Here is a 26587-nt window from a genome sequence, read left to right as displayed (position 1 = left end):
GGGAGTTAGGGATGGACAGGGAGGCCTGGCGTGCTGCGATTCATGAGGTCGCAAAGAGTCAGACGCAACTGAGTGACTGAACTGAACTGAAAGATTTTCAGCAGGAGAGTGGCACAGTAAGATTTTAGGTTTAGGAAGATGCTACTGGCAGGAGTGGGGAGGATGGAAGATAGTCAGGGCAGGATCCCAGGGCCCTGGGTTTGGGAGGCTATTACCATCACAGAGAAGTGGTGAGACCTAAACCCAGGCAGCCCTAGGGGGAAAAGATGGAGGTGGGTGGATTATCTGAGAAGTCTGAGCAACAGGACTTATCACCACTGACAACTCCTGTTTCCTTGAAAAGCCTTTTAGAAATATTTGTATGTTGTTGGAAGAAGAAAAACCAATACATAAACAACACCAAACCCAAACTTTAAAATACCTGATCCTGACTATGTCAAAGCCTTTGACTATGTGGATCACAATAAACTGTGGAAAATTCTGAAAGAGATGGGAATACCAGACCACCTGACCTGCCTCTTGAGAAACCTATATGCAGGTCAGGAAGCAACAGTTAGAACTGGACATGGAACAACAGACTGGTTCCAAAGAGGAAAAGGAGTACGTCAAGGCTATATATTGTCACCCTGTTTATTTAACTTCTATGCAGAGTACATCATGAGAAATGCTGGACTGGAAGAAGCACAAGCTGGAATCAAAATTTCCAGGAGAAATATCAATAACCTCAGATGTGCAGATGACACCACTCTTATGGCAGAAAGTGAAGAGGAACTAAAAAGCCTCTTGATGAAAGTGAAAGAGGAGAGTGAAAAAGTTGGCTTAAAATTCAGCATTCAGAAAACAAAGATCATGGCATCTGGTCCCATCACTTCATGGCAAATAGATGGGGGAACAGTGGAAACAGTGTCAGACTTTATTTTTCTGGGCTCCAAAATCACTACAGATGGTGACTGCAGCCATGAAATTAAAGACGCTTATTCCTTGGAAGGAAAGTTATGACCAAACTAGATAGCATATTCAAAAGCAGAGACATTAGTTTGCCAACAAAGGTTCGTCTAGTCAAGGCTATGGTTTTTCCAGTGGTCATGTATGGATGTGAGAGTTGGACTGTGAAGAAGGCTGAGCGCCGAAGAATTGATGCTTTTGAACTGTGGTGTTGGAAAAGACTCTTGAAAGTCCCTTGGACTGCAAGGAGATCCAACCAGTCCATTCTGAAGGAGATCAGCCCTGGGATTTCTTTGGAGGGAATGATGCTAAAGCTGAAACTCCAATACTTTGGCCACCTCATGCGAAGAGTTGACTCATTGGAAAAGACTCTGATGCTGCAAGGGATTGGGGGCAGGAGGAGAAGGGGACGACAGAGGATGAGATGGCTGGATGGCATCACTGACTCGATGGACGTGAGTCTGAGTGAACTCCGGGAGTTGGTGATGGACAGGGAGGCCTGGCGTTGAAACATTTTCCAACAGTGAAATTTCTCATTAATGACATTGCCACTATTTTATTAATTTCACAAACAGATGAATGCCCCATTTTAAAAATTCAAAAATGTATTTTTATTTAAAAATTTATAATAGTGAAAATTAGCCATCTTTTCACAGGTATTTGGACTCTCTGGAGAGAAAATTTACTCATATTCATTATATACATCCTGTCTCTGCACTGTACAATACGGTAGCTACTAACTATCTCTGGCTATTTAAAATGTAGTTAAAATTGAAAAAAATTAAAAATATCAGTTTCTTCACAGTAGTAACCCTTTGTCAAGAGTTCAGTAGTGACATGTTGCTAGTAGTTACTGTGCTGTAGATATCAGTTTTACCGGATAGCGCTGCCCTAGATTGTAGAGTAACTCAGTATATGAGAGATACTCAGATGATGGCAACACATGGAAAGATGAACCTACTTCCAAATGTGTAACACTAAAAGGATAAACAAAATGACAATATACAGTATCTAGAGCAGAAAAAATGGAGAGAGAGATGAATGGGAATGAGACCTATACATCTTTCCTCATTTTTATATAAAATCAAGCACAATTCAACACTCAAATGAAGTTGAAAATTAAGCAATAAGGGAAACAGTAAAATGGCATTGTTGTTAAATTAATTTTATTCCTAAATACATAGGAAGCTGCATAGTAATGGATAAAAAGCCAAAGCCAAAATATGGTGAAGAATTTTTGGTAATAAAGTATAAGCAGAAGAAAACTAAAATGAATATTTTCTTTGAAGGTCCATAAACTACCAAACAATAGAAAACTACTCTTTACTTGTGCCAACATAGGTTAAATAAAACATATCATTTCAGTAATGCCTTATCAACTTCTAGTTCACACAACAGAACATCATCATTTTTTACATCAATGTCCCAGTGGTTAACTCCATCTTTTTCCTTCATTCTATTTTCTCCCGACTAGAAAATTCAAATAACCTTTTGAAAAAAACTCTCCACCATTTTATTACTGTTATTTTGGCTTCTGTTCAAACAGAACCGAGTCTTCCCTCCAAGTCTCTTAACTGTCCTTTCAGACTTTTTATTTTGTCTGTTTTGCATTCTGAGTAATTTCGTCAGTAATATGCTATCATTTTAACAGAGCCTTTCATTGTATCCATATACTTATTTAGTTTACACTATCCACTGTACTTTTTTATTGTTTCATATCCAAGTTTAATAATTTTACATAGAAGTTGTTAGTTTACGACTGATTATCCTCAAAATACTTATTTTCAAGTTTGATTTGACTATATTACAAAAATAAGGTCAATTGGAATGAATCCATGTTCTGTTGATTTAAATAGCATTAGAGTTCTTCATGTATTTAGAATTTTATTTCCCACAATCTTTTCAAAATAGAAGTTCTCTGTTGTCATTTGTATCTCTTTCTCTCTCTCTCCTATGCTCACCTTCTCTGTTCAATAGGTTTGTGACATCTAATGCCATAATGATGGTTCAGAATTATTAATCCACAGTGATACTTGGGATATCACAGATCCTATTCCAGGATGACGATGGGCAGTTTTGTTCAGTCTCTGATTGCTGGATGGTCCTTTGTCTGATTCAGACCCCTGGACCAACGTCTGCTATAAGTCACAGTCCCAGAAAACAATTGACAGTCATTATTATCAGCCGCCTTTTCTGAGTGGTGTGTTAACACCCCAGCTCACCCTCAATCAGTGAGCAAACTCTGACTCCATAGGGAGTACAAGGCAACACTGGGTCCCTATTACTCTGCCAACACCTGCCTGTACACCTAGCAAGCCTCTGGCTTCGGCCACCCTTGCCATTTTGCCACTCTAATCCATTTCTAGTCCACAGAAGAGTTTATTTTTCAGCTCAGCACTGACGCTCTGCTTCTTCTTTTTCATATTAACTCTCATTGCTATGTAATTGGAAAAGAAAGGCTACATCAAAGTATGAGGTACTGCGCTATCTTGAATGGAAATCCCAGCAGAGATTATTTTTCTAACTTTACTGAAATTGAACTAGAAGATCATGGGGAAAAAAAATCACTATGATGTATGAAAAAGAGCAGTGAATTAGAAAGCAGATGATAATAATAGCTAAGACAGTCTATGTTAAGAACAGTTCCAAGTGCTCTGCATGAATTACGTACCTTCTATTTTCATTATATTCTTGCACTAGCTCACACACACACAAAAAAGAACAGAGAGACTACATAACTTTCTGAAGGTCACACAGTCAGTAAATGGTAGATTTGAACCCAGGGAGTCTAACTCCATAGTCAGAATCCAAATTACCATACAGTACTGCCTAGCCCAGCTCTTGCCCTATAGTAGCTTTATAATCCTGGGAATGTTATTTTACCTCTTTGTGGCAAAGTTTTCTCTACTGTGAAATGAAATGATTTCACTAGACGATGTCTTACCTATTTTTCCAAACTCTAGTTGTCTGATAAAATAACATAGTTCTGGTTAGTTACCTATTTCAGAGTACCCTCTTAAATTTAGGGGAAATCTTTAAATTTATTTTAAAACAACCTTTGATGAGCTATATAACATTTAAAAAGAAAATACCATCACAAAACATTCTACAAAAGGAGAGAGAAGCAAACTGCAAATCAATCTCAAGGCTGCGATTATAATATCTAAGAAATATCCATTCAGTAAGTCATCATGAAATTGCCTTGAACATAAATATAAAATTAAAGGTATAGTTGTATGAGAAGACTTGGGTTCTGGTTTTCATTCTGTCTCTAATCCAAACTTAACTTTTTTTGAACTCCGGTTGCCTACAGTAAGATAATTGGATTTTGGAGGTCTCTTCTAACATTCTGTTAGTCCACTAGTCAGAATCTATCAAAGTAGATCAGTGAAGGTACTATTCGTATAGACTATAAATATATGAAAAGGAAAAGCTGCATTTATCCCATGAGTGACAAAAATCCCTAGGTCAAGTTAGTCTGCTAACTTACTTTATATAGAAAGTGTTATGTTAATGGTATTTAGTTAGGAGTGTAGGCTCTAGTTAGATCGCCTGAGTTAGTTTCTTGCTAAGAAGTCACTTAACTTCTGGCCCTAACCTCCCTTACCTGTAAGATGAGAGTAATCATAATTCCTACTTATTGTGATAACCAGTGAGACAACAAACTATGACTGCTTATGCCTAGCACATAGTAGGTGATCAGCAAGTGTTTGCACTTATTAATAGTAGTCATTTGAATAATTAAGGCTGTTTTAGAGTCTGCATTCCTAAATAGATACTTAAAACATAGGTTCACTTCATCATGAATAACTTAAATGCCTAAAGACAAAGGGGCTTGATCAGGGGAGTTTATTGCAATTTCTCTTACATTAACATCTCATGGACTAAAATCTCATACTCTGTGTCTATACCTATTAGTTTGAAAGAGTTGGTATTTTGGTATTGAAATTCATTCAATACCAAATGAATACCTATTAAATCTGATATTTAATAGGTGTTCATTTATTGGTGATTTAATAGGTATTCATTTGGTATTATTTGACCCTTTATATGGAGAAGGCAATGGCACCCCACTCCAGTACTCTAGCCTGGAAAATCCCAGCCTGGTGGGCTGCAGTCCAAGGGGTCGCTAAGAGTCTGACACGACTGAGCCACTTCCCTTTCACTTTTCACTTTCATGCCTTGGAGAAGGAAATGGCAACCCACTCCAGTGTTCTTGCCTGGAGAATCCCAGGGACGGGGGAGCCTGGTGGGCTGCCATCTATGGGGTCGCACAGAGTCGGACACGACTGAAGCGACTTAGCAGCAGACCCTTTATCCTTCAGGCAAATTAGAAATGGTTTCTTGCCTTTCCAGTGAAGGATGTCATCTGAAACCCATGTACCAAATGGGAAACGATGATGTAGCAAACAACAGACTGTAGCTTGGTCGTCACACCCCCCTGCCCTGTGATCAGAATGCCTTTGTCAGAAAGGGACGCTGCAAGAATCAGGGCACTATTTCTTCAAAACCCCTGCACTTACTTGTGTTAAGACATGGAGACTATACACAGCCTCAGATGTTTTTACCAAAACCTATGTTTCTCTTCTTTTACTGAAACAGAGTAAACGAAATCACAATGTAGTAAATAAAGTGAATAGAAATATAAGAGTATTTTATGAACACATTGTATGCTCATTTTATGAACATTTTATGTAAATCCAGATCCCTTCTTTTTTTTCCAAAAAGGAAACAAATGAACCAAATCACTGACCCTGCCCAAATTGAAATCTTCTTGCTTACATCTGCAATTGCTGTACGGTATCTGTTTTAACCCCTTCTTTGGGTCATAGCAGCATAAAATTCATAACATCTGGAATTTAATTTAAAAATTTCAAACTGACTTAATTTAAAACCAATTTTGACTTGAAGAAACTACAAAATCCTTTTAGTTTATGATAGCAGTGACCTATTTCAGAAAGGTTCAATGAGAACTGATGCTGGAAACTGCCTTGAAGATACAAATTGCTATAATGTACATATCATTAAGCTAAAATGAATGGCAATAAAACAGCACAAAAAAAGGAAGAAATGAAGAACCCCAGGGTTAGTAGAAGGAAAGAAATCTTAAAAATTAGAGCAGAAATAAATGCAAAAGAAACAAAAGAGACCATAGCAAAAATCAACAAAGCCAAAAGCTGGTTCTTTGAAAGGATAAATAAAATTGACAAACCATTAGCCAGACTCATCAAGAAACAAAGGGAGAAAAATCAAATCAATAAAATTAGAAACGAAAATGGAGAGATCACAACAGACAACACAGAAATACAAAGGATCATAAGAGACTATTATCAACAATTATATGCCAATAAAATGGACAACGAGGAAGAAATGGACAAATTCTTAGAAAAGTACAACTTTCCAAAACTCGACCAGGAAGAAATAGAAAACCTTAACAGACCCATCACAAGCACGGAAATTGAAACTGTAATCAAAAATCTTCCAGCAAACAAAAGCCCAGGTCCAGACGGCTTCACAGCTGAATTCTACCAAAAATTTAGAGAAGAGCTAACACCTATCCTGCTCAAACTCTTCCAGAAAATTGCAGAGGAAGGTAAACTTCCAAACTCATTCTATGAGGCCACCATCACCCTAATACCAAAACCTGACAAAGATCCCACAAAAAAAGAAAACTACAGGCCAATATCACTAATGAACATAGATGCAAAAATCCTTAACAAAATTCTAGCAATCAGAATCCAACAACACATTAAAAAGATCATACACCATGACCAAGTGGGCTTTATCCCAGGGATGCAAGGATTCTTCAATATCCACAAATCAATCAATGTAATACACCACATTAACAAATTGAAAAACAAAAACCATATGATTATCTCAATAGATGCAGAGAAAGCCTTTGACAAAATTCAACATCCATTTATGATAAAAACTCTCCAGAAAGCAGGAATAGAAGGAACATACCTCAACATAATAAGAGCTATATATGACAAACCCACAGCAAACATTATCCTCAAAGGTGAAAAATTGAAAGCATTTCCTCTAAAGTCAGGAACAAGACAAGGGTGCCCACTTTCACCATTACTATTCAACATAGTTTTGGAAGTTTTGGCCACAGCAATCAGAGCAGAAAAAGAAATAAAAGGAATCCAAATTGGAAAAGAAGAAGTAAAACTCTCACTATTTGCAGATGACATGATCCTCTACATAGAAAACCCTAAAGACTCCACCAGAAAATTACTAGAACTAATCAATGATTATAGTAAAGTTGCAGGATATAAAATCAACACACAGAAATCCCTTGCATTCCTATACACTAATAATGAGAAAACAGAAAGAGAAATTAAGGAAACAATTCCATTCACCATTGCAACGAAAAGAATAAAATACTTAGGAATATATCTACCTAAAGAAACTAAAGACCTATATATAGAAAACTATAAAACACTGGTGAAAGAAATCAAAGAGGACACTAATAGATGGAGAAATATACCATGTTCATGGATTGGAAGAATCAATATAGTGAAAATGAGTATACTACCCAAAGCAATTTATAGATTCAATGCAATCCCTATCAAGCTACCAACAGTATTCTTCACAGAGCTAGAACAAATAATTTCACAATTTGTATGGAAATACAAAAAACCTCGAATAGCCAAAGCAATCTTGAGAAAGAAAAATGGAACTGGAGGAATCAACCTACCTGACTTCAGGCTCTACTACAAAGCCACAGTTATCAAGACAGTATGGTACTGGCACAAAGACAGAAATATAGATCAATGGAACAAAATAGAAAGCCCAGAGATAAATCCACGCACATATGGACACCTTATCTTTGACAAAGGAGGCAAGAATATACAATGGATTAAAGATAATCTCTTTAACAAGTGGTGCTGGGAAATCTGGTCAACCACTTGTAAAAGAATGAAACTAGAACACTTTCTAACACCATATACAAAAATAAACTCAAAATGGATTAAAGATCTCAACGTAAGACCAGAAACTATAAAACTCCTAGAGGAGAACATAGGCAAAACACTCTCTGACATACATCACAGCAGGATCCTCTATGACCCACCTCCCAGAATATTGGAAATAAAAGCAAAAATAAACAAATGGGACCTAATTAAACTTAAAAGCTTCTGCACATCAAAGGAAACTATTAGCAAGGTGAAAAGACAGCCTTCAGAATGGGAGAAAATAATAGCAAATGAAGTAACCGACAAACAACTAATCTCAAAAATATACAAGCAACTCCTACAGCTCAACTCTAGAAAAATAAATGACCCAATCAAAGAATGGGCCAAAGATCTAAATAGACATTTCTCCAAAGAAGACATACAGATGGCTAACAAACACATGAAAAGATGCTCAACATCACTCATTATCAGAGAAATGCAAATCAAAACCACTGTGAGGTACCATTTCACACCAGTCAGAATGGCTGCGATCCAAAAGTCTACAAATAATAAATGCTGGAGAGGGTGTGGAGAAAAGGGAACCCTCTTACACTGTTGGTGGGAATGCAAACTAGTACAGCCACTATGGAGAACAGTGTGGAGATTCCTTAAAAAACTGGAAATAGAACTGCCTTATGATCCAGCAATCCCACTGCTGGGCATACACACTGAGGAAACCAGAAGGGAAAGAGACACGTGTACCCCAATGTTCATCGCAGCACTGTTTATAATAGCCAGGACATGGAAGCAACCTAGATGTCCATCAGCAGATGAATGGATAAGAAAGCTGTGGTACATATACACAATGGAGTATTACTCAGCCATTAAAAAGAATACATTTGAATCAGTTCTAATGAGGTGGATGAAACTGGAGCCTATTATACAGAGTGAAGGAAGCCAGAAAGAAAAACACCAATACAGTATACTAACGCATATATATGGAATTTAGAAAGATGGTAACGATAACCCTGTATACGAGACAGCAAAAGAGACACTGATGTATAGAACAGTCTTATGGACTCTGTGGGAGAGGGAGAGGGTGGGAAGATTTGGGAGAATGGCATTGAAACATGTGAAATGTCATGTATGAAACGAGATGCCAGTCCAGGTTCAATGCACGATGCTGGATGCTTGGGGCTGGTGCACTGGGACGACCCAGAGGGATGGTATGGGGAGGGAGGAGGGAGGAGGGTTCAGGATGGGGAACACATGTATACCTGTGGTGGATTCATTTTGATATTTGGCAAAACTAATACAATTATGTAAGGTTTAAAAATAAAATAAAATCAATTAAAAAAAAGAAAAAAAGAAAAAAAATAAATAAAACAGCACAAAAGTATCTATTCTGAGCACATTATTACAAAACAACAGGAAAATAATCTCCTTCACTCTTTCAACATAGGTAATTTGGACTATAATTTGCACATTTTATCTTTATAAGTAAAATCAAGTATTTTCCCTCTATTTAGACTATTAGTCTATTTTCAAAAGGTAGATATTATATATATACATATATATTTATATATATGTACATGTGCAGGCTAAGTCGCTTCAGTCTGTCCGACCTTTTGGACTGTAGCCTGCCAGGCTCCTCTGTGCATGGGATTCTCCAGGCAAGAGTACTGGAGTGGGTTGCCAAGACTTCCTCCAGGGGATCTTCCTGACCCCGGGATCAAACCCACGTCTCTTATGTTTCCTGCATTGACAGGTGGGTTCTTTACTACCAGAGAGAGTGGGGCTTCCCAGGTGGCACTAGTGGTAAAGAACTACATTACAAACTCACACACATATACATATATATTTAAATCACAGTTAGCCTTCTGCTTTAAGGAAAATATAAGCAGAGTAGTTTTAAAAAGAGAACTATTTTGAGAAAATTTGAACAGAAATAAACAGGACGTGGTATTAAAAAATATTCACAGTATAGCTAATTTCCAACTCTTTCAAAAATACATTTAGAACAGCCATTCTTAACATTCAGAACCTCTGACATCTTCCGTAACGGTACTGCCGTGCTAGAAAAAATGTACAGTGTTCGGTTATTCACTGTGATTGCAGTTTTTAATGTAATTTGCCCTGCGTATCCCAAGTTCACCTTGTCAGCGAGTACTGCTTCCCCAAGGCTGCCCCAGGGTCCTGTTGACGGATCGCTCTAATTGCAGTCGGCGCTGTAAACAAGGCAGCCACTCCATGCTCCGCGAGCACACGGAAATAGGCGCCAGCATCTGGTGTCCCCACAGGCTTCCCCTACAACGAGATTCATTCAAAGCGTCACCGGATAAAATCTCTCCTATTTCATTGACTGTTCAATACTTACACATTTAACATAGCAATATTAATAAAATGGGGTTCTCACCGTATCTTAGTTTTAATATGTTCCCATGTTCTGTCATAAATAAACAAAATGCCCAGGCATCAGACAAGCGATTTGCTCCAATACTGTATCCTAAAAGCTTTTCAAATAGCAGCTTCTCCTTTCTTAAGTTTTGAAACACAAAGGACTAGAAATATATATATATATATATATATATATATATATATATATATATATAATTAAATCAATAAAACAGTCTTCTATTTTCCAAGTAATTAAATATATTGTTTTGTCTGGCAGACTAAATGAGAAATGTGGTTGCTATGAATTTCTAACATTACACATTTTTCATGATCTCCATTAAAAATGACAATAGCAAGTCTCAAAATATATGAGAAGACAGAAAAACCTGGAATCACAATGATTTCTCAGCACTGACCTTTTCAATTAAATGTCTCACTTCAAGAAAACCAATTTCTAAGAATTTAAACAAATCTAATAAGATATCTCAAAATGTAGGTTTTCTACAGCCTCAAAATGACATTATGCATGTTCAACAAATAATCCACTCACAAAAACTTAACAATCTTTGTGGACTATGCAATTCAAAAGGACACAAAACATTTTTAACTGAAAATGAGCATGGCATAAATAAATCAGTAATTCTGTAAAAAATCAAAGTATCCCATAGAATCTATGTTGGTTCAACTATATTCCTTCATTCCTCAATCCATTCTCATCACTGGTACTTCTTCCTTTGTTTCTGAAGTCAGGTCCTGGAATGTTTATATGTATATAATGTATATTTCACAATCAAATCCTTTTGGAAGTGGTTGAGATAAATAGGTTTCCTATTTTGGACCATTTCTTAAAGACTGAAGAGCATATGAGCATCCTTTGGACCTTATATCCTGGAAAACACACTTGGGAAACACTGAGCTATCGTAAGCAAAGAAAAGAAGAGAAAAAGAAAGAAGGAGGGAGGGAGGGAGGAAGGAAAGAATTTGCTGCTGCTGCTAAGTCACCCCAGTTGTGTTCGACTCTGTGTGACCCACAGACGGCAACCCACCAGGCTCCCCCGTCCCTGTGATTCTCCAGGCAAGAACACTGGAGTGGGTTGCCATTTCCTTCTCCAATGTATGAAAGTGAAAAGTGAAAGGGAAGAATTTGCTAGAAGCCAACTTAGAGGTCTCCCCAAACAACTAATAAAAGTGGATAATGATATGACATTTATCATAAGTATGATATGATAGCCGTTTAATAATTTTGATTCACTATCCACTTCTAATTGGATCTCTCCTAGGGTACTATTTAGTTTTCACATATTTTTTAAAGTTATTCTCAATATTCTTTAATATAGTTATACTTTCCTTTTTTTAATTACCTCTTTATTTTATTGTTACTTCTCCTTTTGCTCTTTAAATACCAAAGATACTTCTTGCAATTAGAAATTCATTTTTATTATCACAACTACCCTGAAAACCTGATTTTAATTTATTTCACTACCATCGTAGGATTTCATTACCATCGCAGGTCAACACATTGATGTAGTAGAAAAAGCTGCCAAATACATTCTGGCAACTCAGGTATGTAATTTAACTTATACATTTTGAAGGCATGAGCATATCAGCACCAACTTTATTATTTCTAACCAAGGCAGGTAAAGATTTGACTTTTACTTCTTCAGTCTGTCTTAGGCACTGATCACCGGGGGCAGTAGACTGTAACCTTGGAAACTTCACCTCACCCCCATATAAATGATTTTTCAACTGACCTTACACAATTGGCTTGCCCTGTCAATGCTGCCATTTTCTTGTCTGCCAAATAAGAATAAATTGCTTTTCCAATAAGTCTTTGATAAGCTAAAAGCACTGAGATAATATTTTAAAGTGGTTTGACCTCTACTGAAGAAGGTTATTTTATAGCCAATTTGAGTTGAATTCTACTACAGCGCCAGTGTCACGAGACAATGATAGTATACTCACTGAAGAGTGACATTAGTCACCAAGAAAATGCTACACCACAGTGACGACCTACACACAGGACACTATTTCTTGTATTTTACAGCACCTTCAAATTAATTATATCCAAGGATAATGAAACAATAGTTCCTTAGAAATAATAGTTAAAACTGTACCATATTTTTATAGATAATAAATTCTGACCCTGCATCAAACAAAATTCCATTAATATTATATTTATTAAGCATAAAAAATGATGATAACATGTCATTACAATTAGGATACTAATGGAAGTGATGAATAAAAGCTCACACTTTTTTGTAAGTTAGTTGAACTACGAAAGGTTCAGTTATCTTGCATTAGATTGTCTATTCCTCAGAAGAACACGAGGCAATGAGTGATATTTTTTTATTATGGAATTCAAGTTCTTTCAGCCGCTCAGTTGTGTCCAACTCTTTGCAACCCCATGGACTGCAACACGTCAGGTTTCCCTGTTCATCACTCACTCCCGGAGCTTTCTCAAACTCATGTCCACTGAGTTGGTGATGCCATCCAACCATCTCATCCTCTGTCATCCCCTTCTCCTCCCGCCTTCAATCTTTCCCAGCATCAGGGTCTTTTCAAATGAGTCAGTTCTTTGTATCAGGTGGCCAAAGTATTGGAGTTTCAGCTTCATCATCAGTCCTTCCAATGAATATTCAGGACTGATTTCCTTTAGGATGGATTGGTTGGATCTCCTTGCAGTCCAAGGGACTCTCAAGAGTCTTCTCCAACACCACAGTTCAAAAGCATCAATTCTTTAGCAATCAGCTTTCTTTATAGTCCAACTCTCACATCCACACATGACTACTGGAAAAACCATAGCTTTGACTAGATGGACCTTTGTTGGCAAAGTAATGCTGTAGAGGTTGCTCATAGATTTTCTTCCAAGGAGCAAGCATCTTTTAACTTCATAGCTGCAGTCAACATCTGCAGTGATTTTGGAGACTGTCCCCGAAAAAAGTCTCTTATTGTTTCCATTGTTTCCCCATCTATATGCCATGAAGAGATGGGACTGGATGCCATGATCTTAGTTTTCTGAATGTTGAGTTTTAAGCCAGCTTCTTCACTCTTCTCTTTCACTTTCATCAAGAGGCTCTTTAGTTCTTCTTCGCTTTCTGCCATAAGGGTGGTGTCATCTGCATATCTGATGTTATTTCTATTTCTCCCAGCAATCTTGATTCCGGCTTGTACTTCTTCCAGCCCGGCATTTTGCATGATGTACTCTACATATAAACTAAATAAGCAGGGTGACAATATTCAGCCTTGATGTACGCCTTTCCAGATTTGAAACCAGTCTGTTGTTGCATGTACAGTTCTAACTGTTGCTTCTTGATCTGCATACAGATTTCTCAGGAGGCAGGCAAAGTGGTCTAGTATTCCCATCTCTTTAAGAATTTTGCATAGTTTGTTGTGATCCACACAGTCAAAGGCTTTGGTGTAGTCAATAAAGTTGATGTTTTTCTGGAACTCTCTTGCTTTTTTGAAGATCCAGCGGATGTTGGCAACTTGATCTTTGGTTCCTCTGCATTTTCTAAAACCAGCTTGAACATCTGAAAGTTCACGGTTCATATACTATTGAAGCCTGACTTGGAGAATTTTGAGCATTACTTTGCTAGCATGTGAGATGAGTGCAATTGTTCAGTAGTTTGAGCATTCTTTGGCATTGCCTTTCTTTGGGATTGGAATGGAATGAAAACTGACCTTTTCCAGTCCTGTGGCCACTGTTGAGTTTTCCAAATTTGCTGGAATATTGAGTGCAGCACTTTCACAGCATCATCTTTCAGGATTTGAAATAGCTCAACTGGAATTCTATCACCTCCACTAGCTTTGTTCGTAGTGATGCTTCCTAAGGCCCCCTTGGCTTCACACTCCAGGATGCCAGAGACTAGATGAGTGATCACACCATTGTGTTTATCTGGGTCATGAAGATGTTTTTTGTATAGTTCTTCTGTGTATTCTTGCCACCTCTCCTTACTATCTTCTGCTTCTGTTAGGTCCATACCATTTCTGTCCTTTACTGTGCCCATCTTTGCATGAAATGGTGTCTTGGTGTCTCTCATTTTCTTGAAGAGATCTAGAGATCTCCTTCCCATTCTATTGTTTTCCTTTGTTTCTTTGCATTGATCACTGAGGAAGGCTTTCATCTCTCTCCTTGCTCTTCTTTTGAACTCTGCATTCAGATGGGTGTACTTTTCCTTTTCTCCTTTGCCTTTCAGTATCAACAGCACTTCAGTCACTCAGTCGTGTCTGACTCTGCGACCCCATGGACTGCAGCACGCCAGGCTTCCCTGTCCATCACCAGCTCCCAGAGTTTACTCAAACTCATGTCCATTGAGTCTGTGATGCTATCTAACCCTCTCATCCTCTGTCAGCCCCTTCTCCTCCCACCTTCAATCTTTCCCAGCAACAGGGTCTTTTCAAATGCATCAGCTCTTCGCATCAGGTGGCCAATAATTGGAGTCTCAGCTTCAAAATCAGTCCTTCCAATGAACACCCAGGACTGATTTCCTTTAGGATGGACTGGTTGGATCTCCTTGCAGTCCAAGGAACTCTCAAGAGTCTTCTCCAACACCACAGTTCAAAAGCATCAGCTCTTCGGCACTCAGCTTTTATAGTCCAACTCTCACATCCATACATGACTGGAAAAACCATAGCCTTGATTAGACGGACCTTGTTGGCAAAGTATTGTCTCTGCTTTGTAATATGCTGTCTAGGTGGGTCATAACTTTTCTTCCAAGGAGTAAGCGTCTTTTTATTTCATGGCTGCAGTCAGCTTTGCCTTTAGCTTCTCTTTTTTTCTCAGCTATTTGTAAGGTTATACTCCTCAGATAATCATTTTGCCTTTTTGCATTTCTTTCTCTTGGGGATGGTCTTGATCCCTGCCTCCTATACAATGTCATGAACCTCCGTCCATAGTTCTTTAGGCACTCTGTCTATCAGATCTAATCCCTTAAATCTATTTGTCAATTCCATTGTATAATCGTAAGGGATTTGATTTAGGTCATACCTGAATGGTCTAGTGGTTTTCCCTACTTTCTTCAATTTAAGTCTGAATTTTGCAATAAGGAGTTCATGATCGTGAATTCCTTATTTCAGAATTACTTTAATATTTATGAATTTATTTACTTTCTTAAAACTTCTATTCAATCTCAAATCTTGATATAAATATGTTATATCAAAGAAATTATTGTTTCCCAAAACAGCCTGCTGATTAACATGAACATTAAGTTCTGGACGATATAACAGCTCAGCAAATACAACACAGCACAAAATAAGATCTGTCATCAGAAACCATTGTTGCATACAATCATAATACATTAGACCGTGCTAACATATTCATTCATTTAATAAATATTTATTGGTCATCTACTATGGGCTAGATACTCTTAAAAATCCTAGGAATAATTTTTTGAACAAGCCAGGAAAGGTCCTGCTCTAAAGGAACTTATACTCTAGTAATTATGGAGGGTTACGGAGGAATGGTGGCTCAGATGGTAAGGAATCCACCTGCCATGCAAGACATATGGGTTTAATCCCTGGGTTGGGAAGATCCCCTGGAGAAGAGGATGGCTACCCACTTCAGTAGACAGAGGAGCCTGGACAGGCTGGCAAGCTTCAGTCCATGAGGCTGCAAAGAGTCAGACATGACTGAGTGACTAACATCTTCAATTTCATGTAGTAATACTATTAAAAATTACATAGTAGGTGCTGTAAGCTATTTTGTGTCTAATAAATGGAAAAGACCATCATGACAAACATAGGACCCATATATCTTCAACACTAGTAACTTCAGAAAACTGAAGCAAAGCTAGTAAGCCTCCTGAACCACAAACTCTAAATGAAAATGACTTAATAATAATCAAACAGCTTATTGATTTGATGGAATACTCTCCGCTCCTCCCCTCCTGTACATCATTGGCTCACGTGCACATATACACATCCATGCACACATAAGTAATACAACTCCTTTACAATGCTTTTAAAAATTAACCATTAATACACTAAGCATGCTGAGTTGCTTGGAGACACTGACTCCAGAACTTGCATATTCAATAAGGGGCAATAGTCCCAAACCCATTCAATTTTAAAACAAGAAGAGTCTAAGATTATAGGAATTTTCAACAAACACACACATCCAAAGCAGTAATACAGCTAAAAGGTAGCAATAACTGAAAATCTCTTTAAAATTCAGTCAATGTCATTACCATTTGCTTTGATTTCCTTCCTCTGAAGTCTACAGTGTTTTGGTTGCTACCCAGAAAACAAAGGCAGGAAGCAATCGCTAAATGGCAAAGCAGAGATTATGAGCTTTCAGCTGTTACAAATCATGAATTTTTAACATCGGAGATTTATAAAATGTCAACTGCTTATATTTACACATTGTGGTTAGCAATGGTACAAAGCATGGAGAATGTGACAGTTTTCTTAGACACCAAATATCATAAAATTAAGCTTCACTTACAAACCATCTAGGCCTTACTGCTTCAAGGTGTTAATATTAATGCACCACAAGTGTAAGTTCAGAGTCAGAAAAAGGTAGTATCTAGACTTCTCACACAGTTTCCAATAGCTTAATTTTTCAACACAGAAGACTGTGGAATACAACAACTTAAAACAAAGGTATACTTAAATATTAAATTTTTGAGCAAAAAAAAATTTAATTGACTTAATTACTAATCCTATGATTTCATTTTATTCAAGGCTTGGGGGTCAAGAGTATGTATGATTTCTTAGACTCTGACATAACATTTTTGAGTCAACTACAGTTTTTGCCTCTTTTTGTGGCAAGATTTGAAATACACTTGGTCTCTTTTTGAACACTACTTCTGAGAATGTCATCGAAGGCATGTTTTTACTGCAGTTCGAAAGTGAAGACAGCAAAAACCCCTTATGGACTACTCCTAAATTTCATTTCAGGAGACAGGTGCAGCAGAGTCGGCTGATTTATTTTGGGAGAATGATGAAATTGGCGATAGCATTTGTTGAGTTCCTACGACATGCCTGGTGCCTTTATCAAGGGATACAAGTTTGGGCATGCAACATCTAAACTGGAGACTTGTCAACACATAAGCAATTCTCCAGGGTATATTATTTAGTGAAAAAGCCAAACATAGAATAGTGTGCATACCATTTGCACAAGGCTGTTTGTAGACAAAAAGAAAAGATGCGGTTTATACATGAATGAACTACTGTAAACAAGAGATTGACTGCTTCCAAGTAAGAGAAATTGGATAGCTGAGCACAGAGAACAGGGAGATGCATGCTCTTTACCCTTTTGTGAGCTCTGAAATATGTGCCAAGTGACTATATGCTTTGTTTTTGTTTAGTTGCTGAGTCATGTCCAATTTCTGTGACCCCATGGACTGTAGCCTACTATGCTCCTCCGTCCATGAGATTTTCCAAGCAGGAGTACTGGAGTGGGTTGCCATTTCCTTCTCCAGAGGATCTTCCTGACCCAGGGAGTAAATATACCTATAAAGACAATTTACTAACTAAAAAATTATATCGACTGACTCTATTTGCTAGAGATTTTTCACCAGTCCATGGGCTTCACCTGTGAGGATATGCTTTTATCTTGCTTTCCTTCATTGTATCCATGTTGCTGCTGCTTCTTAGTCACTCCAGTCATGTCCGACTCTGTGCGACCCTAAGGACTGCAGCTTGCCAGGCTCCTCTGTCCATGGGATTCTCTAAGAGTGTTAGAGTGCGTTGCCATGCCCTCCTTCAGGGGATCTTCCCGACCAAGGGACTGAACCCGGGTCTCCTGCACTGCAGGAAGATTCTTTACCGCTGAGCAACCAGGGAAGCCCCCATTATATCCATACCACCATCTAAATCAATTCTAAACCAGTGATTGCCACAACTAAATATACATTAGAACTTCTCAGAATTCCTTTGAAAGGTACCAATGCCTGGTCCCCACTCCTTGAGAGTCTGATCTAATCAGCCTTGATATGGGGTTGGATATTGTTATGTTTTATGTGTCCTCAAAGTAATTATTAATATAATCCACAGCCAGGATTGAGAAACCAATGCCTAGTCCTTAGACTAAGCATTACCTAAGGCTTCTCTGGTGGCCCAGTGGTAAAGAATTCGCCTGCCAATACAGGAGTTGCAGGAGACCCAGGTTTGATCCCTGGGTCAGGAAGATCCCCTGGAGGAGGACATGGCAATCCACTCCAGTATTTTTGCCTGGAAAATCCCATGAAGAGAGGAGCCTGGCAGGGTACACAGTCCATGGGGTTGCAAAAGAGTCAGACATGACTGAAACAATTGAACACATTACCTAAGGCTAGGCTATTTTTTCGCTATCTACATGCCTGGTTATCCCAGTAGATGAGCCTAGAATTTAACACTAAATTTTGCTGCTTTTTTCCATTTTTTATCAGTAAATGAGCCAATCTAAGTATTGATAAAAAGAATATATTGATATAAGTGAAATCTGATAATAGGAGGCCATTTACTGAGAAAACAATCGAAGAGAAATGCCTTATTCCCCCAATTACTTATGCCTTGATCCCTAAATCAGATTCCAGACTGGAGATACTGATATCTATATCTATATTTCATGATTTGTAGACTTAGCACCCTGTGTAAAACTGCCTTATCCACAAAGATGAAATGATTAACCCCTGCTCAGCAGAGGTTAATGTGTTGTCCAGAGACCACTGAAAATTAAGTTTTAGTTTGGGGTTTTACTTTGGTTTTATTACTGCTTGAAAGCAATATACCTTTATCTTTAAATGAAGGGTTTCTGATCTGAATTTCAGAGAGGTTCATAAATATTCTGATTTTTTTTAATGTGTATATGCTCTTTTTCCTAGGGAAGGAAGTCAATTGCTTTTATCAGTTTCTGAAATCCTTCATAACCAAAAGATTTCTACATATATCCCTAGGTTTCTAGGTAAAATCTCTTTAAGATTTTGTTTCACTCTGAGAAACAGCTTGATGAAGCTAGAGGGCAGATGATCATAACTCAGTTCATTTTCCCCCCAACAGGGTGGATAAGCCTCCCTATTGCTACCCTCTTAATCCACTTTTACAAAGGGCTGCAAATAGTCTCAAAAATCCAAACTTAGTGTCCTGTCTGAGGTCCCCAACCACACAGTCTTCTTTATCCCCCTATTATTTTGATTACAATAATTTGCCATTTTTGTAAATCAAAGCCAGTCAAATATCAGAAGTTTCATGTGGTTCAAATTAATGCTTTGAATACATTTGCTATTTTGACAATCCCTCTTCACTATCTCCTGTGGTAGATACCACAGAGTTGCAGTTCCTCAGGTTTGAGTCCTTGCCTTTCTTCGGTTAGGAAGGATAGGCTCTAGCTTCCAGCCTGAAAAGGTAAGACTTCTCCATGCCTACATTCAGGCTGCATATGTTGATCTATAACCTCATCTAGATCTGTCCCTTTTGTACAAACTTTCAGCCATAAGGTGAATAGCACCTGGGGATCTAATATATAATATAGTGACTAACAGTTGACAATACCATATCACTGAAATTTGTTAAGAGTAGAATTTAAATATTCTCAACAGGAAAAGAATGATTAATATGTGAGACATTTTAGTTAAGCAAATGGGAGAAATCCCTTCATAAGGTACATGCAGGCATGCACGCTCAGCTGTCATGTCTGACTGTCTGCGACCCCATGGACTGTAACCTGCTAGGCTTCTCTGTGCATGGGATTCTCCAGGAAAGAATACCGGAGTGGGTTAGCATTTCCTCCTCCGGGAAATCTTTCTGACCCAGGGATGGAACCTGTGTCTCTTGCATCTCCTGCATTGGCAGGTGGAGTCTACCACTGAGCCACCTGGGAAGCCCTTATGATGCACACATGTATCAGACAGCCTAAATTTTATTCGCCAATTATACCTCAATAGAGTTTTAAACAATCAAAAATAGGTCTGTCCGTTTTGGTTTGTTTTCTTCCCCTGCCTTTTCCCAACTCTGAGAGTTGACCATACTGACACTTTTGACGATCTTACCCTCAATGGGATAAACCATTTCTTTCACCTAGGTAATAAACGTTATTAAAAAGATGCTTACTTTCAAAAGTTATTAATGCCAAGTAAATGAAGCAGAGCACAGTAATCGGTAATTCCACAGACCCAGTGCTGAGCTAATTAGGGACTCTGACATATGTACCGTTCTCAGCAATCAGAGAATATTTATCACTAGGATAGCTGGTAGTTCAAGGCTAGATAAAAGCAGGACTGCTTTCCTCTCTGAATTCCTCCATGCGGATGAGCAATCACTCTGCTATATCCTGTAATGAAGGAACAAATTCAGGCTCTCTTTACTCATAGCAAGGAGTGAGAATTCACTGTTAGAGAAACTAAATGGCCGCTTGCATTATTACACCAACAGGTTCCCGCCCAGAAAATAAAGTGTATTACGTATGTATACTGCAATTCAAAGTGTATTCAAAATAAAGTGTATTCAATATGTATACTGCAATTCAACCTGAGGCTGTACAAAGTCTAACTCTTCCACACCGTTCCATAATTTACCAAATACAAACTTCAGCATGCTCTTGTTTCTCCATGTTAAAAATAAAATGAACACACAAACTTTCCTAGGAGACTGCCCTCATACACCCAAATTGCCAAAGCTCTCTTCAGTCTTGTTCTGCCAGCCCTCTCTCCATAGCACTTAGCTCACCGATTCCTCATCTTCTGGAAGACCTCCCCTCCACTGGTTTTAGGAAATGGCTTTCTGATTCCTTTATCACTTTTCACTTTCTCATCCTCAATTTATATTGCTTTCCTTTCTCAGACTTCACCTCGCTGCATAACCTGATCACTTTAGGTACCTGAATTATTAACTCTTTCACATCTCTAATTCTGAAAGTTCTTCTGAGTTTCAAACCTCACTTCCCAACACCACACAAATGTCTGAGTAGCTCCTTTAAACTCAACATTACCAAAACTAAAAGTACCGTTCTCTCCTCCACAATAGCCGTCACTCCTACTACAGTATTTCAGTTGACAACTGCCACTACAGCAGCTGTCCTAGCTGAAGACATCTCAACTATTTTCAATTTCCTTTTTACCTTTGTCCTACAATATCCACCTGACACTCTAACATCCTGCCTTCTCCTTTATGTTCAGATCACGGATACTCTGGTTCTGGCATATAGTAGAGCAAACTAGTCTGCACTACTCAAGTTTCCCAACTGTTCATCTCAAAATTATGAACCCAAGGACAGAGACTTTGCAGCCAGAAAACCTTGCTTCGAATCCCAGCTCCATCACTCTTATGCTATTGGCAAAGTTATTTAATGTCTCCGAAACTAAGTTTCTACAACTGTAAATAGGTAGGCAAAATATTTATCCCATGAGTTTGGAGACAGAATTAATTAAAACCATATAAACTGCTTAGAGGAGTTACTATCACCCAACACTCATCCATAGAAGCTGCTGTTATTACTTGGACTATATCATCCACAAACCTTTACTGTCTACTCTAGTCCTAAACTTCTCTTAAGGGACTAATAGAAAGATTTTTGAGCCAGGATATAATCCATTTACAAGGTATGTGACCTAAGGCAACTTATTTAATTTCTTTGATCTTCATTTAGTTCTGTCATCAGAAAATTGCACCAAACCAGGTGCAAGTATCTAATGTAGAGTATTAATGGTTCAATGTAGCTTCTGGAAATTTTTTCACATTTTCTACACACTGTAATACATTTCTTAGGTGGTGTCTTCAATTTTGCTTTCTATCCTTTACACTACTCTTAATTCTTTGACTATATTGTCAGTGCTTTTATTGCAAGGAGGGCATCTGATACTTTCTCTGTTTCTCTATCAATCCTAGCAAGATGCTACGCTCACAACAGGTACCCAATAAATATTGTTGTTGGAGCTACGACAATAGTTGCACTTGCCTGTTCTATCATGAAACACAGGCACACACAGAGAAAAATACTCAAAAAAAGGAATCTTTCAACAACTAGTCTTGTAAGAAACCTAAAAGATGCTAGCATCAGGTTTACAATCGGTTCCAATTGAGATACTAAAATTATACAGCCTGAATCAAAGTAATAACTGAGTCATCATTTTTCTTATTTCATACAAACACAAAAAATATATTGTTGTTATACTATACTTAAAAGAAAGAAATAAATTTCCATTATACGAGGAAAAAGAGAGAAAGTCTTTGGTGTATGCCTATGGAGTATATTAGTTAACAATATTATGGCAATTTGTGGTTAAAAAAAAAAGGAACAGATTTCATACTTGAAAGAAGCAAATCTCTGTCCTTGAAAAGGGGATAATCAATAAAGAAAACAGGTTAACATAGATGGAAGTGCAAATGTCTTGCAAAAGGATTATAACTCTATACATGCAAGTAACAATTACACTGTTAAAATGAAGCCTGGGAGGCACTGAGAATTCAGAACATCCACATGTGGAAATACATCATAGGATGTCTTCACAGAGATTACAAACACAAAGCCGAACAGAGCAGATGACAGCCATGGAGGAAACACTGGGGATGACCTAACAAGAGTGTTCAATACTAAAATAACTTGAAAGTAGTTCAAAGAAGTATCCTCAATATTCTGCAACATGAGACTTTCATACTGTAAAATGTTTTAACGTTTTGATCCAGGTATATATGGTGATGATAATGTCACTATTTCATATAAATTGATATTATACATGCTATATTTTGTATATATTTTATAGATACATATCCATATCATAATATTTCTTTGAAGCTTTCACACTGACTTCACGTACATTATTTTACTAAACTTTTACACAAATAAAGGCGAGTGCAGAGTTCATTTCTACACTAAGCATACTGTAAAGAAAAAAAAAATAGGGCTATCTAAACTTTTCCTTCCTCCCATGAAATCAGGAAAAGAACATTCAAAAAGAGACTATCAAGCTGAATGACCTGAAGTTTTCAAAGATATACAGGCAGTTTAAAAGCTTGTACTGATAAAGCCCATCAAAAAGTAGAAGTGAAAGGTTATATATGTTTGGATAATAATGAACCATGAAATGTTCTGTACTATTTGCAGATGAAAGACTTCCAGGCCACTCTCATTTCAATCACAAGTTCTACTCTGAAAGGACAGATTCTTGAGGGGAGAGACCACGGGGTTATTTTCCACATCTGCTGCCCATTGTTCAAAGATGGTAGGAGCAGGATCAACACATGCCCGTGTGCTGATTCCTTTGACTGGTGCTCAGAAGAGAATGAATGGGATCCAAAGGGAGCGGACTCTAATGTGCTGATGACCACGTCAGAGTTGGGAGGACAAACACTTTGAAAGAAGAAATGCGGAATATGTGAAAATTCAAGCATTACAATGGCTGGACTGCATGGGAATGAATGCCTGGTGTTTATATTGTAGAATTTTATTCTGGGAAAGAAAATATTCATAGCTTTGAATAACAGTAGCTTATAATATCTAGCATTTATGGCACAATTATATTCTGGCAACTATCCTAAGGTATTTCAATGGATTAACCAATTTAATGTCATGTAAGAGAGGTACTATTAATAGTAATATTTATAGATGAGAAATAAAGGGCTGAATTATTCAGAATTGGTTTGTATATTTTAATTGGGCAGGCCAATGTGGCTTCCAGAATTGCATATATTAAATATGTACACATCAGTGAACAAAAATAAATCTTTGTTTCTTGAAAAAGATACAATGGATTACTTAATTTGTTCATGAAGTTCTCTACTAAAGAGAAAATCAGAATTACTTTTTCCTTTCTTGGGGGGAAAAAGTCTTTACTTACAAATCAAGTTTTTTTTTTTTTTCCTGATATCTCCATTCAGGCATTTATTAACAAATATTTATTGAGAACTGAAAATCTGTCCCGAACAAGACAAGAAGCTGAGACTCGATGGTGAGCAAACACTAACATGATTCCTTCCCTCACAGAGTATGGAGCAGAGAGAGGTAGATAAATCAGAGGAGCATAAAAATTAAAGTGAAATGGCAATGGTGACATAAACCAAGAAGGAAAAAAACCCAGGTGCTTAAGAAAAACTACGTAGATTTGCCCTAGTCAGAGAGGTCAAGGAAGGCTTCTCTGGGGAGGTGACACTTGGCTGCGCTGTAAAGGATAAGAGGTATATATTTCAGGCAACGAGTCAGAAGATTCCTGTAGCAGATATGAGCATAACAGTAACATCAGAAAAATAGAAGCATGTTTTCCTCAGAAGGGAAGAAAGTAACTAAGATAGACGAAAGTCAAAACTTCCAAACATTGAAGAGTCAAATATGAAGAGGACTGAAAATGTCCACTGGCATATGCAAAATATAATTACTAGTTGCTGTTGTTGTTTAGATGCTAAGTCCTGTCTAACTCCTTGTGACCCATGAACTGCAGCATGCCAGGCTTCCCTGTCCTTCACTACCTCCCTGAGTTTCCTCAGACTCATGTCCATTGCATCAGTGATCCATCCAACCATCTCATCCTGTCTCCCCTTTCTCCTCCTGCCCTTAATCTTTCCCAGTATCAGTGTCTTTTCCTAACAGTTGGCTCTTTGCAACAGGTGGTCAAAGCACTGGAGCTTCAGCTTCAGCATCAGTCCTTCCAATGAATATTCAGGACTGATTTCCTTTAGGATTGACTGGTTTGATCTCCTTGCAGTCCAGGAAACTCTCGAGAGTCTTCTCCAGCCTCATAGTTTGAAAGCACCAATTCCTCAGCGCTCAGCCTTCTTTATGGTCCAACTCTCACATCCGTACATGACTACTGGAAAAAATCATAGCTTTAACTATATAGAACTTTGTTGGCAGTGATGGCTCTGCTTTTCAATACACTATCTAGGTTTGTCATAGCTTTTCTTCCAAGGAGAAAGCGTCTATTAATTTCATGGCTGCAGTCACCATACACAGTGATTTTGACCAGGAAAATAAAATCTGTCACTGTTTCCACTTTTTCCCAATCTATTTGCCATAAAGTGATGGGGCCAGATACTACCATCTTTGTTTTTTGAATGTTGAGTTTTAAGCCAGCTTTTCCCCCTCTCCTCTTTCACCTTTATCAAGAGGCTCTTTAGTTCCTTTTTGCTTTCTGCCATTAAAATGGTATCATCTGCATATTTGAGGTTGTTGATATTTCTCCTGGCAATCTTGATTCCAGCTTGTGAGTCATCCAGCCCAGCATTTCATATAATATACTCTGCATATAAGTTAAATAAGCAGGGTGACAATACACAGCCTTGATGTACTCCTTTCTCAATTTGGAACCAGTCCATCATTCCATGTCCAGTTCTAACTGATGCTTCTTGTCTTCCATTCAGGTTTCTCAGGAGACAGGTAAGGTGGTCTGGTATTCTCACCTCTTTAAGAATTTTACAGTTTGTTGTGATCCACACAGTCAAAAGCTTTGGCACAGTCAGTGAAGCAGAAGTAGATGTCTTTCTGAAATTCCCTTGCTTTTTCTATGATCTAGAGGATGTTGGCAATTTTATCTTTGGTTCCTCTGCCTTTTCTAAATCCACTTTATACATCTGAAGTTTTCCGTTCACGTACTGCTGAAGCCTGGCTTGGAGAATTTTGAGCATTACCTTGTTAGCATGTGAAATGAGTGCAACTGTATGGTAATCTGAACATTCTTTGGTACTGCCTTTCTTTGGGATTGGAATGAAAACTGACTTTTCCAGTCACTAAAGAAATTATCAAAAGCTGTTATTATGAAATGAAGATGACAGATGTCAGTTTGAGAGGATTGTGGAGTTAAGTTCTAGGTTAGAAAGTGGAGCTATTGGGTATAGGCAAGAGCCTTCCAAGATGAAGAAAGCTGTAACTGCATGGGGACAGGGAATCAACAATTTATGGTTTTTTTTTTTTTTTTTTTTTTTTTTTTTGCTGCTGTTTGTTTGTTTTACTGAAAGAAACAGGAATGTGTTGAAAATTTGGCAATTGTCAGGAAGCTAAAATCAAAGCAGACAACCAGGAACATGTAGGCCTACATGGCCTGTATGGCAGGAGTTCCCAGCTTCCAGGATCTAATGCCTGATCATCTGAGATGAAGCTGATATAATAATAATAATAAAAATAAAGTGCACAATAAGGATAATGTGCTTGAATCACTTGAAACCATCCTCCAACTCCAGTCCGAGGAAAAACTGTCTTCCACGAAACTGGTCCCTCGTGTCAAAAAGGTTGGGGACTGCTGCTCTGTGGCAAAAAAGAAAATCTTATTTAAATATCCATTGTAAGTTTTATGGTGAAACAGATTGCTTCAAGTGGGTAACTATTCTGTACTTGGAGGTTTCACTGAATATCCAACTTAATTATAACCATTTTTAATTTTTTTTCAGCTAATGTAATTATTCATTCATAATATCATAAACCATTTGTACTCAATAAAAGAGAA

At 37.8% G+C, this 26587-nt stretch overlaps 1 protein-coding gene across 2 annotated transcripts in view; it reads right to left on the bottom strand.

Annotated features, from left to right (window-relative positions):
* Positions 1-26587, bottom strand: part of ACSS3 (acyl-CoA synthetase short chain family member 3) — a 178983-nt gene that overhangs the window by 68226 nt on the left and 84170 nt on the right. For both annotated transcript variants that reach the window (XM_086398883.1, XM_086398884.1), the window contains one exon: positions 10000-10151. In XM_086398883.1, coding sequence (XP_086255009.1) covers positions 10000-10151 — 152 coding nt within the window. The remainder of the gene's footprint in view (positions 1-9999; positions 10152-26587) is intronic.

This window comes from Bos grunniens, chromosome 5 (assembly GCF_055505025.1).
Source record: "Bos grunniens cultivar Pamir isolate PY7600 chromosome 5, Bosgru_T2T1.0, whole genome shotgun sequence".
Lineage (NCBI taxonomy): Eukaryota > Metazoa > Chordata > Mammalia > Artiodactyla > Bovidae > Bos > Bos grunniens.
This window is presented reverse-complemented; position numbering and strand designations above follow the sequence as displayed.